Source organism: Nelumbo nucifera, chromosome 5 (genome assembly GCF_055504915.1).
Source record: "Nelumbo nucifera cultivar China Antique chromosome 5, China Antique-T2T, whole genome shotgun sequence".
Taxonomy (NCBI): Eukaryota; Viridiplantae; Streptophyta; class Magnoliopsida; order Proteales; family Nelumbonaceae; genus Nelumbo; species Nelumbo nucifera.
The window spans coordinates 78216477-78229316 of record NC_142653.1 but is presented as its reverse complement, the minus strand read 5'-3'; the positions used below and the strand labels follow the sequence as shown (position 1 = coordinate 78229316).

At 36.6% G+C, this 12840-nt stretch overlaps 1 protein-coding gene across 1 annotated transcript in view; it reads right to left on the bottom strand.

The window, feature by feature from the left end:
- Positions 1-8314: 8314 nt before the first annotated feature.
- ISPD (Nucleotide-diphospho-sugar transferases superfamily protein) overlaps positions 8315-12840 on the bottom strand; it is a 95100-nt gene continuing 90574 nt past the window's right edge. The window contains exons 9-12 of the mRNA XM_010253984.3: positions 11255-11323; positions 11102-11148; positions 10019-10109; positions 8315-8694 (exon numbers count right to left, since the gene is read on the bottom strand). Coding sequence (XP_010252286.2) covers positions 8626-8694; positions 10019-10109; positions 11102-11148; positions 11255-11323 — 276 coding nt within the window. The 3' untranslated portion in view covers positions 8315-8625. The remainder of the gene's footprint in view (positions 8695-10018; positions 10110-11101; positions 11149-11254; positions 11324-12840) is intronic.

The window sequence follows — 12840 nt, the reverse complement described above, 5'->3', positions numbered from 1 at the left end:
TGTGGCAAGGCCTAGGATGGCGCCACGTGGCATCGGCCGGATGCAATCCTGCTCATCACCAACCACCTTCAACTATTCTAAGGCAAGGTAAAGTATAAACAGGGGTCTCCTTCTCAGGTATGGCCATCTTGCTCCTCATTGCTTTATAGCTCTTTTGCTCTCGAGTGATCTCGTTTGAGTCTTTTCCTCAAATCTTGTCCGACTCCTTTGATATATTTGATTAACTTGACCATCGGAATCTCCACCCCTAGGATAACATCCGGGGCCTCTGACTTGTTCTTTTATCTTCAGGTTGGACATATTGGCCTCGGCTACAGGAAGCGAGTTTACCTTATTGCCCTTGACCCATCCTTGATAGCAACACTTCATATAAACTATTAAATATCTATTTATATATAATGCATTTATACTTTATTCATGTTATTTCAACTTTAATCTTAGATTTAGTATTATTAATGTATTAGTGTGACTTGTATAAATTTACTAATGTATGTAAGCATATCCTTATCTTTATGCCAAGTTGATTCACATTAAATCTCAAATCGATCTATTTTAATTTGAATCTTTAGTTGTGTCCGCTTTATCTATGATTCAAGACTACATATACTTGTCAATGTCATACAACTCTTCCTTTTATCTTCCTAAAGCGAAGTTCTGACTCTATTAAGTTGGCGGAGTATGTTGGAGGTGAGAAAGGACTTACTAAAGGGTGTTCGTCTGATTGTTTGAAATGGCTGGGATATACATATCTTTGGTAATCCGTTGTTGAAACCCATCTTACAACCTCTCTCTGATGATGAATCTTCTCTAAATTGGAAAGTAGCGTCCCTCATTGACTTTGAACCAAGGTTTTCAAAACCGTCCGTTGTTAAAAAAATAAAAACCGGCCAAACCGTTGAATGGTTCGAACATGCAGGTCAGCGGTTTGTTGACCAAATCAACGATTTTGGGGGTAATAATGATTCTAGGGTAAAATGGAACCGGTCACTTGACTGGTTCCTGGTTTTTCTGGTCCGACCATCCGATCTAGTCTGGTTTTGAAAACTATGCTTTGATCAGAACAAGTGAAAACATGACACATCTCAAATTTGTTTGACAGTAGTACTACCCTTCGTATCTTGGAAATTGATCTCCAGTCACACCCCTACTCAGATCAGGATTGTATTGTTTGGACACTGACTCCACACGGCAGATTCACGTATGCTTTTGCTTATATGAAGTTCCAACAAGATATTTGTATTGGGAATTGGGGTCACTGAAACTTGGAGGAAAAGTTTTAAGGCACGTCTGAAGACACTGTTTTTAGAACGTTATTTGCCCTCACTCAGTTCCACTCAGTTTGCTGTTGGGTTATAGGCAAATTTGTTCCCAGGATACAACAGAGTCTTGAGCGTAGGAATGGCAACGGGGCGGGGCAGGGACAGAGAGCCCTCGTCCCCGCGAAAATCCCCATCCCCGTCCCTGCTAATGGGGACAGGTTTATCCCCATCCCCGTCCCCATGGGGATCCCCATTTCTCGTGATTTTTTAAAATGTTAACCATTTTGTTTTTGTTTTTATTTTATTTGAAAAATAAAAATAAAATAATTAAAATTTACAATCCTATTAGAAAAGATTCAACCATATTTTTATAAATATTAATATATAGATGTATGTGTACATATATACATATATAACATATGCATACATATATACATATATATTAGTGAGGGTCGGGGTCCCCACTGGGCGGGGAGTGCTCTCCCCGTCCCTGCCCCACTCCCGCTAACGAGGATGAAAATTTGCCCATCCTTGTCCCCGCGGGGGAAAATCATCCCCATCCCCGCCCTGAATGGGGCAGATCCCCACGGGAATCGGGGAAATGGAGAAAATTGCCATCCCTAGGCGAGAATTTGCAACTAGCAAAGTTGAAAGAGTCTTCGAAGAAACTTTCTATGATACGGTAACAGATCGGGTTGAGAGAGACATGAGTGATTTTGAAAATTTGTGTATGCAATTTGCTTGATTCACGCTCCTTAAATAATTTCTGAAAAGTCATGGAGCAGAGAAATGTACTGGTTTAAAAAAGGCTCATTGAACAGTTAATAGTGCGCAAAGTGCGAGCAAAGTGTGCCTCTCTTAAGTGCCTTATTGCGCCGCATACACACATGTGCACGCAATGCACTGTAGCAAGCCTCCATACTCTCATCTTTATTTTTAAGGAGTTAAATGAGCTATATATTATTTAAAAATTCAAAACAAGTCTTATAATTTTTCAATGTAGGACAAGTTAAAAACTGGTTTTAGTAAGAAAAACTAATTTTCAAGATATATGTGCAATGTATTTTTTCATGTAATTGATCAATCAAATCCCATTAAATTTAATATCTAATGAGATTAAAATCTAACAATTTGGCTAGCTACTCATCTAATGACAACACTTTTTGGAGACTTAACGGCTTGACTCCTCGAATCCATACTTTTATTTGGCGTTGCATCACTCAATCCCTTCCCATCTTGCATGCCCTCTCTCGATTTAGTATTAAAGTGGAAAAGGATTGCCAATATTGTAAGGACGTTGAGGACTCGGAACACATCTTTTTTTCATGCCCAATTATGAATTTGGATCTTGTGTAGCAATCTATACGCACAAAGGACCATCCAACTTGTTGGAAGTTAACTGATTGGTTGGCTTTCTGGTGGAGTTTAATGAAGGATTCACAAGATGGGGAGCTGTCCTTCAGCAAGTGTGCATATGGTTCAAAGTATCGATATGTATCTATGTATTGGCAGAAGGGTAGGCATAATTTTTAAATTCGGGCCGGATTAGACAGTTGGGATCGGTTTCATTTTACCTCAGAACCGTTATTTCTTCTAAAATCATTGATTTTGTCAACAAACTGCTAACCCGGACGTAGGTACTTTGATACAAGCGGAAACACTTTTTTTTTGTTTGTTTTTTTAAATTTAATTTTTAGAAAGATATTTAAGCATATTTTTTATTAAAAAAGAGTGGATATTTGGAAAGCTCGCTGCAAACATGTTATGGAAGGTTGTTCCATAATCAACGCTGCCCACTCTTGACTAATTTATTACCTGAAAGGACAGAAGCCTCTCTATCTACAGGTCCCAACTTGCTTCAGTCTATGACCCATTGGATTCCTCCAGTCCTCCTACTGCTGTTTCCTAAAGATAAATGTAGATGTAGCTCTTGGCGTCTCTCAACGTGGTATCGGTATGGTAATTCGAGATGAGAGGTGTAAAGTGGGCTGTGTCCGTGGGTGGACCGTGCCGTGTTGGCCCATGGATCGTCACGGGCCAAGTCGCTTTTTTTAGTGGAAATTTTGGGAGTTGGCCTGGCATGGTTCATGGTCTAGGCCTAGGCGGGCCCGTGCTGTGCCATGTTGCAGGCTTGGGCCGGGCTGCAGGCCGTGTTGGGCTGGTCCACAGGGCGGGCCTTGGGCCTAGACCAAACCGGGCTGTACTGCTTTTTTATTTTTTTTGAAAATTTTGATTTCTTTTCTAAGTAAAATTATAAAATTAAAATATTTAACTTTCCTTTGAACTTTGGAAATTGAGAACTATTTAAAAAATTAAGAAATGAGAAATCTAAGTTATCTAACACATAAATGAAAAAAAAATACTTAGCCAAATTGAAATAAGAACGATGGAATAACAAATTGGAAGAAAAGTAGGAATTTTATTTCATTTAAATTTGAATGGTACAAATTACAAATACAATGATCGGATCATTGGATACTTGGATGAATGAAATATGAAAATGGAATAAATTAATAAAATATAAAAAATACAATATGATTACAAATTGAAAATACAAAATTACATTGTTAAAAAATTTAAAAAATATATCAAATAAATTAAATAAAATTAAAAAAATTATAATAATTTGAAAAATAAAAAATTCTATACAAGTAGTCAAATTCATGAATCATCATTCATGACTTCCATCATCTGCTTTGAGTGAAATATCCGGTGTAGTATCATGCCCTCCCTTGTCTTGTAATCTATCTTCTGCATTTAGCCAATCCTTGAAGTAGATGCACATCTCTATGCTCTCATCGTTCATGCAACTTCTTTTGTCATCCAGTACCCTGGTACCTGAACTAAAGCAAGACTCCGATGGAACTGTAAACATCGGAGGGGTTAGTAGATCATGTGCCATGGCAGCAAGAATTGGATAATTTTTTGAATATTCACTCCACTAGGATAAAATATCAAAATTATTTGATCCTTTACCTAAATTAGAAAAATTTGCTTGTAAATAAAAATTAAGTCCAATAAATGAACTTGTTGTAGAACTAGCAGATTTCTACCTTCTACATATTAAATAAAAAACTTTTTCTCTTCTACTACTGGGCTTAAGGTCAGAAGTAGAAGAAGATGATGAGCAAGTTGTAGGAATATTTCCTACAATTTTAGATTCATACAAACTGCATGTCATATCAAATAATAAATTATTAATTTCTTCTTTTTTATTTCCTATATCAATATTCATATTTTCACAATATGATTCAAGTAAAATATCTAAACCATCTTTCCTAATCCTAGGGTCTAATATTGTAGCTAAACAAAAAAGGGGAGAAATGTTCTCCCAATATTTTTTTTTTAAATTTATTTTCCATAATTTTAATAATACATTGAAATTGTGGATTATTTCTATATTTTGCAAAACAATCACTAATTACAATAAATTGATAAGGTAAATTACAACTAGTTGGATAATAAATTCCAGATAATTCATTAGTTGCATCATAAAAATGTTTTAAAAAATCTCTTTTATAGACTGTCATTTACCGTCTTTCTCAAATATCATATCATTAGGCACTTTTGAATTATAAAAATCAGAAAGAATTTGTTTGTGAGATATACAACTTTCTAGCATAGCATAGGTAGAATTCCACCTATGCTTTACATCTAATATAAAATGTTTATATTTTAAACCATAATTTTGACATAAATATTTAAATTCTTGTTTTCTTGCCCCTGAACATTATATATATATAATACAATTTCTAATTTTTGAAATATGAGTAGAAATAATATTCAAGGCATATTGAATACATAAATTTAAGATGTGGCATGCACATATAATATGAAATAATTTACCATTTAAGCATGGTCGTAATTGAGATTTTAAAATATTTATTGCAGAATCATTATTGCTGGCATTATCAAAACTAATAAAAAATAATTTATTTTCTATTCTATAAGTGTGCAAAGTATTTAAAATACTTGCACCAATAGTCAGGCCACTATGTGGCCATTCAAGCTTAGTAGAACTTAAGATTCTTTTATTCCAAAGCCAAATTTCATCAATGAAATGGCCGGTAACACAAATATAACTAATATTAAATTTGGATGTCCAAACATCCGAAGTAATTGCAACTTTAGAATTAAGATTTGCTAACAAAGAAATTAATTTTTGTTTATATGAATGAAAATTTTTTAAAGCATCAGTTCTTATAAATATTCTTAGAAACTTTTTTATATTGTGGGTTTACAGAACTATGCAACAATTTTTCTAGCTTTGGATATTCAGCTAATATAAATGGTTGTTCTGCATGTACAATATACTTAGCAAGTTCTTGTCTCATTTTTTCTTGTGAATATTTAAAAGTACCAAAACTAGTCCCTCCCAATCCGTGTTTGGGTTGTTTATCTCCCTTCATCTTCTTCTTTCTCATGTTGAGAAGATGTATGCTCAAATGACCCGTACCACTCTTGCTACAATAATTAAAGTCCTTCCTACATTTTTGGCAAACGACCCTTTTTCCCTTCCCCTCAATATCCTCTACTTTGAAAATTTTCCAAATCGGGCTAACCAGCTTAGAGGCTCTCATTTTTCCCCTAATACCAGTACCGGGGGTGAAAGTTTCACTTCCATCGACATCAATTGCATCAGTACTAACACTATTATGATGCAATTGAATATCATCAATGGTGAACACATTGGGGAATCGGTTTTTAGAAGAGCCGACAATTTTTTTTTTAATTCTAAAACGATAAAAATTAATTTAATTTGACTTACCCGGATTGCTGGTTTAAAATCCCAACTTGATTTTAACGGTTGAAGCCTTTCAACGTCCAAGCCTCCCAAATTGATATACTTGAGCTGGTTGAGCAAACCTTCTTCTTGTTAAAAGTCGAAACTTCAATAAAGTTGAGACTTGAGAATTGGAGATTGCAAAATCAGACAATCAACTAATCAGAATTACTTAGATTGCAGAGAATTGAGAATGTATGAGTATGAGAGAAAGAGAGGAGATTAAGAGAATTGTTGAATTGGTGTGATGAAAATGGTGAAGGATAGGGCTATTTATAGGAATTGAACATAATTCAATTGTTCAAAATACCCACAAAATTAGCTATTATTTAGTTGTTGAGAAGGGTATTTTGGTCATTATAAAGTTATTTATAACTTTACCCCAAAACCCCCTAAACTAGTTGTTATATAATTGTTGGGGGGGGCATTTATGTCATTTTCCAACCTGCATAAGCAAAATACACAAATACCCCCCTAATACGACTGTTTATAACTATTGGGGGGGGTTATTTCTAAAAACCCCCCGAAAAGCTGAAACTAGCTGTTGGGCCCCTTTGGGGGAGTGGGGGCAATGGCTATATTCTTGGCAGGCCGAGCATGGTCCGCTACGGGTCCCACAGGCTGTGCCGTGCTGACCCGTGATGGGCCATGCCACGGGCGGCACGATATAAACTGTCGTGTCATACCATGCCGTGCCAAGCTGGTCCAAAATCGTGCCAGGCCACGACCGACCCATCCCGATTTACACCTCTATTCGAGATCACAACGGAAAGTTTTTATTTGCAAGATCTGTCATGAAGCCTTTTGCAGACCCGGAAATCACTGAAGCTCGCGCTTTTAGGGAAGGTCTTCAATTTGCACAGGAGCTGTCCCTCGATCATATTCATATTGAAGGAGACGGGCAGAAGATTGTTAATTACCTGTTTGACCTCAATTCTGAGATTCCTTGGCGATTGCACTCAGTAATTGTCGATTGAAGGTGCCTTCTGCAAGCTTTCCCACACTCTATCGTCTCCTATACCCCTCGTACAGGCAACAAAGTTGCACACCTGGTAGCTAAATTTGTTTGTAATCTCTCTCGTCCAACTACATGGTCGCTAGGCTCCTGATTTCTTAGGTCTGTATTGACAGAAGATCGTTTGCAATAAAGCAGCCTACGGACTTAAAAAAAAAAAAAGAAAACTAAATCCTAAATAATACCATTCATAGAAACGAAATAGTATTATCTGAACGCTTTACCTGTTCAGCAGGTAGATGTGTAACGATTTTGAGCCGGCCTGGCACAGTGGTTCACAGGCCGTGCCGGGGCACAGCACGACAGTGTGGGCCATGCCGCCCATGGCCCACGAGCTAGCATGGCCAGATAATTATATTATATAATTATATATAATATATAATATATAATATATAATATATAATATATTATTTAATTATTATATATATAATTATATAGACAATTGTATGTATCAAAATTCATATAAAATAAAAATTTAATGAAATAGTATTATCTGAGCGCTTTAGCTGTTCAGCAGGTAGATGTGCAACGATTTTGAGCTGGCCTGGCACAATGGTTCACAGGCTGTGCCGGGGCACAACATGACAGTGCAGGCCATGCCACCCGTGGCCCGTGAGCTAGCATGGCATGGCCCAGCAGGACCCATATATATTATATAATTACATATAATATATTATAATAATATAATAATATATAATATACAATATAATTATATAGACAATTGTATATATCAAAATTCATATAAAATAAAAAATGTTAAGATTTTTTTCAATATTTTTTAAATAAACTATTCATAGTCCATAGCCTGGCCAGGACTAGGGCTTGACCCACAGACCAGCCTGGCCCATGGCACGGCACAGCACAGGTCCACACAGGCTCGGGCTATGGGCCGTGTTGGGCCGACCCCCCCAAATATCTCAAGGGAGGGAGGCACGGCCCAAAACAGCCCACAAACTGGCACGACCTGACCCACACTTTGTACAGGCCATAAACAGGCCATGCCGTGCCAACCCAACATGGTCCATTTTATATCTCTATCAGTACGCTGTGGAACCAATAATAACACTACACTAAAGAGATTGAATGGTTATACGCCCCATGTATTTTATTACTTCCACTGGTGTGAAGCATTACCATTTATTCCACAGCCAGGTACACAGTTAAAGCGTTCAGCTAATCCAAATTCCTGAGAAACTACACTTGGTGAAAAATTAACTGAATACGATTAATTAACTCAATAGGATTTCTTTTCTGAATGGCAGGTGAATTTTATGTCCTAGGAATTTCATTTTTCTCTTTTGAAAACGTTGAGAGAGGGGAGAGGAGAAAGGTCTTTACCTTTTATCAAGAATCCCTTAAAGAGGGATCAAGAACAATAATATTTACTTTTGAGTTTAAATAAAGGTCATTGCTTGGTACAATGGTAAAATTTTGGGCTGATAAGTGTGATTTTGTGGGTGTGTATGAGAGCAGGCGCTTTATGCAAAAAATGCCAAATGCTAGGTCCACATCCGGTCCACCCCTTCCAAGACCTTTGAGAACCAGGAACAACATTGGGTAATGACCTTTTACTTGAGTTCTCCTGAATTGATGCTTAATATCCTCTCAGCAAGTAGTAAATCATCTGGAGTTGTAACCTGCAACCATTAAAAAGAGAAATTTAATTAAATTTGTTATGGTTCAAACATAAGAAAAAAAGAAAAGTTAAACATGAAATAGTTTCCCTGTCAAAGAGCACGATGCATAATGTGCAACTTTTCATGGCATGATCAGAACATATGACCAAATAAGAATATGCAACTTTCTGTTATACCAATTGAACAGAACCAAGCGACAGTGGTAAATCTTCACAACTAGCAGTGGCAATTGGGCGTGTTGGGTTGGATTTGGTTTGGATCGAGCTTCAACCCAATTCATCTAACCCGCCAACCCATTAATGACCCAGTTATATAAAATTAAATGGGTTGGATTCAACCCAAACCCACTTTAACCCAATCTAGCCCGCTCAAACCCATTAATTTTATATTTATGTACTTAAAACAAAAAACTAACTCCCTCTTGACAAATAAGTTGGTCATAGCTTGGTGGTAATAGTAATTACTATTTACACAAGTGAAGGTTCAAATCACATTATATGCATGCTATTTTTACACAAGCAGCGAAGCCATTTGACTATGTTCAGATTTCGGATTTGACCGAACCATTTAGGTTCAAACCGGTCAAACCAACTTGAACTATCTAATTGGATTGTCTTTGAGCTAATCACATCAAGAGTGGTTGAACCGTTTAGATCCAGATCAGTCCGGTCGGACCAGAATGGACCGGTTCAATCAATGACGGATTGACTTGGACTGGCCCATATCAGGTTTGGGCACGGGTTTGGGACCGAACCGACTGGCCCAATGCGGGTCAAGAAAAGTAAATTGGACCGGTCCGAAGTCGGGTCGGGTTGTACATATATAGCCAGCCTGGACAATTCAAACCAGGCAAAGCAAGCGGGCGGATTTAGGGTTCGGGCCCATCCCACCTGACCTGTTTTGGATTCGGGTCAGCCTAGATCGGCATATCCTAGGTTGGGTCGGGTTCGGGCTGATTGACCGCCCCAAACGAACTGAACCGAGGCGATTGGGTCTGTTCATAATTAGACCATGTTGAACTGGTCCGGACTCGGGTCAAGTTGATTTGCATTTATGTCGATTTGGGTGAAGTGTGTTGATTTGAGACAAAACTAATTTTAGTCAATAATTAATAAAAAATTAATGCATTAATTATAAATTATTTCATTCAGATGAAGAAAATTAAAAAAAAGGCCAAGAAATTAATACTTATATCTTCAGTGGTTAACCCAATGGTTATCCACAACCCAACCCAACCCAATCCATTTAAATTGACCCAATGGGTGATCAAACCCATTTCCACTATTCACAAATATGACAAAACAAGAATAGGATATTCCACTACCTTGATGTTTGTGTAGGATCCTTCAGTGATGTATACAGGATGTTTAAGGTGCTCAACAATAGAAACATCATCAGTGACTTCAAGTCCTTTTCTGTAGAAAATCATAAATTCTTGTTACACTTTTTTTCAACGCATTGTTCAGCTTGACAGGAAACAAATAGATAAACCTACACAACTTCCTCATCTCATGTAAAGGAATTCTCTAAACTAGGTTTCTTTTTAGACAAAATCCACTCTTCTAATATTTATTATCACTAGTGAAAAACCGAACCTGGTATATGAATTTGTTGCATCTTTACATGAAAACGGATAAAAAATTATTACTTAAGGTTGTGATTGGTGGATTTTAGTGCCTACATCATGGTAAGGAAAAGCAAGTTATGCATCTAGGACAACATAATATGTTTAAGTGAGTGCACAAAAGGCAAGATAGTGGAGGATGGTGGAGATAGACAAATATGTAGAATTAGGGGGGGGGGGAGGGTCCATTACTCTTTTCTTTTTTAACAAAAATAAACTTACCCTTCCATTATAAGGCTTATCAGCAATCTTTATTCTTGCTGAGGTTGCTGAGACTACGCTTTGCTTCATATAAATTAGGATTAGAAGTACAGTGCATGGCAGAAGGTATAAGTTGTGTTTCATGATATGGATGTGGGATAAAATATGCTGTTGTATAGATGCCTTTGGTGAAAATTCTTTTTATATGGTGGCATGGATGAAAAGAAAACAATGCATGTGAACAGATATTTTTACATTTAAAAAGAAGAGACAATCCTCTCTTTTAACACAGTACATATGAAAAATGTCAAAAGCAATTTTCTCTTCCGAGACTTCATTTTTATTAACATCTAACCAAAGGATAACATGCTAATGTAGATCAATATATATGAATTCAAAGAATGAAATCATCTCAGTCTGTTGATTGAAACATGGGTCACAACTTCTCAAACTTGGTGGTTGTAAGTGAACATTATTGTCAATGTAAGTTCATGATACTTCATAGACTTTTTATCCCTTTCATGATTGATTTAAATAGATTCAATATCACAAAATTGAATCAATGGAATGAAGATAACATACTTGTTGACAAGCTCAAAACCTTCTCTAAGCAATGAAGGTTTTATGACCTGCATAAGACATCTGATAAGTATCTTTAAAAAACTTACGAATGTGTACAATTAGAATAGTTAGACCAAAAACCAAGAGGAGCTTAAAGTGCTCTTCATCAATAACCTGTGGGGTCTGCATTTCCCAAAGTGTTTTCCTGTCCAGAGTTCTTACCACAAATGACTCACTATTTGCCTGCAACAAAGGTAGTGATAAGGATTAAGCTGAGATAAGATGTATATCTATTATAGAGAAAGACACAAAACAACAGAAAATTGGAACTGAATATCATGCTGTTGGTTTACAAGCCCTACTTGGCATTGACTAAAATTTTGATTCCTACAGTGTGAGCTTGTCTTCACTGCTAGTCCCAAGCAATGTTTCAATCCACCATTGACCTGGATGGTCAAACCATTTGAACCATCTCCTGGTCAAATTCTGGACCCGTTTTTCCTAAAGGAGGAAAGTTGTGTCAAGTTGGTTGCCAGCATTAAAACTTTGCCAAATTCTCATGAACACGGATCACGAGTTGTCTTTTCATGCTCATGCTAAGGCATTCTTTGGAAGTGATGTGCTACACCTTAACCCTGGTGTGGTGAGAAATGGAAAAGGGAATGTTACGATGTTCTCCAAAAGCAATGTGTCACAACAATGTCTGGTTGTGGTGAGAAATAGGCAAGGGTTCCCACATATTTTTTGACAATGGTGGGTAAACAAGTCAGTCCAAGAAATATGTATTTGATTAGCTTCTTTGAATGTATGAACATTAACAAGAAATATTACAGAATTAGTAGATACAATGAAGTGAAAAAGATTAACATTTCAAGCTTACAAGAAACTAAATAGAAGAGTAAAAAGTTAAAAGAAATTGATGGTTATAAACTATGGTACATGAGAGAAGTAAATAATAGAAAATGGAGTAGCAATATGTAGATAAGGATCTAAAAAAAGAAACAGTAATGTTGAAGGAGTTGGAGATAGAATAATGTTAATTAGACTTGTTTTAGGTGAGGAAATCGTTAACATAATTAATGCTTATGCACATCAATTGGATTTAGAAGGAAACATTAAAAGGCAATTTTAGGATAGCTTAGAATAATTTATGGGGCTACAAATGGATGGGATCAAATCTGGGTAGGGGTATATCGAAATTCAATTCAATAAGAATTTGAGATCTGTATTTTTTTTTTTAACAGAAAGGGACTACACAAGACGGGGTAGCATGTCCCCCGACATCACAGAAGCAAACAAAAGCAAGCAAGCAACAAAGGCAGCTCATTAATATTTACATTGAGCCCACTGAAAGCTGCATGTGTCAACCAGTCTGCCGCTTGATTAGAGTAGAAAAGCTCTGATATCTGTTTTGATATAAACTTTATGAAAAGAAGAAAGAAGAGAAAAGTTTTTGCTAGAAAAGAAAAGAAGAAATAGAAGAGAATGAGAGGAAGCCGGAAGAATTAAATCTGGCTGCCCCCTTCCTTTTAATTATATACTCGTAAAAATAATGTACAAGTTACAAGAACAAGTATGCCCTTAGTAGGTTGACTACTTATAAGAAGCTAAAAAGAACCACTTAACATAAACTAATGGGCCTAAGGCCCAATAACTTCCTAACTGAATTATGTAAATAAAAAATAAATAAAGTCGGCCCAATAAGAGAACATCGGCCCAATAACTCAACACTCCCCCTCAAGTTGGGAATAAATGCCACA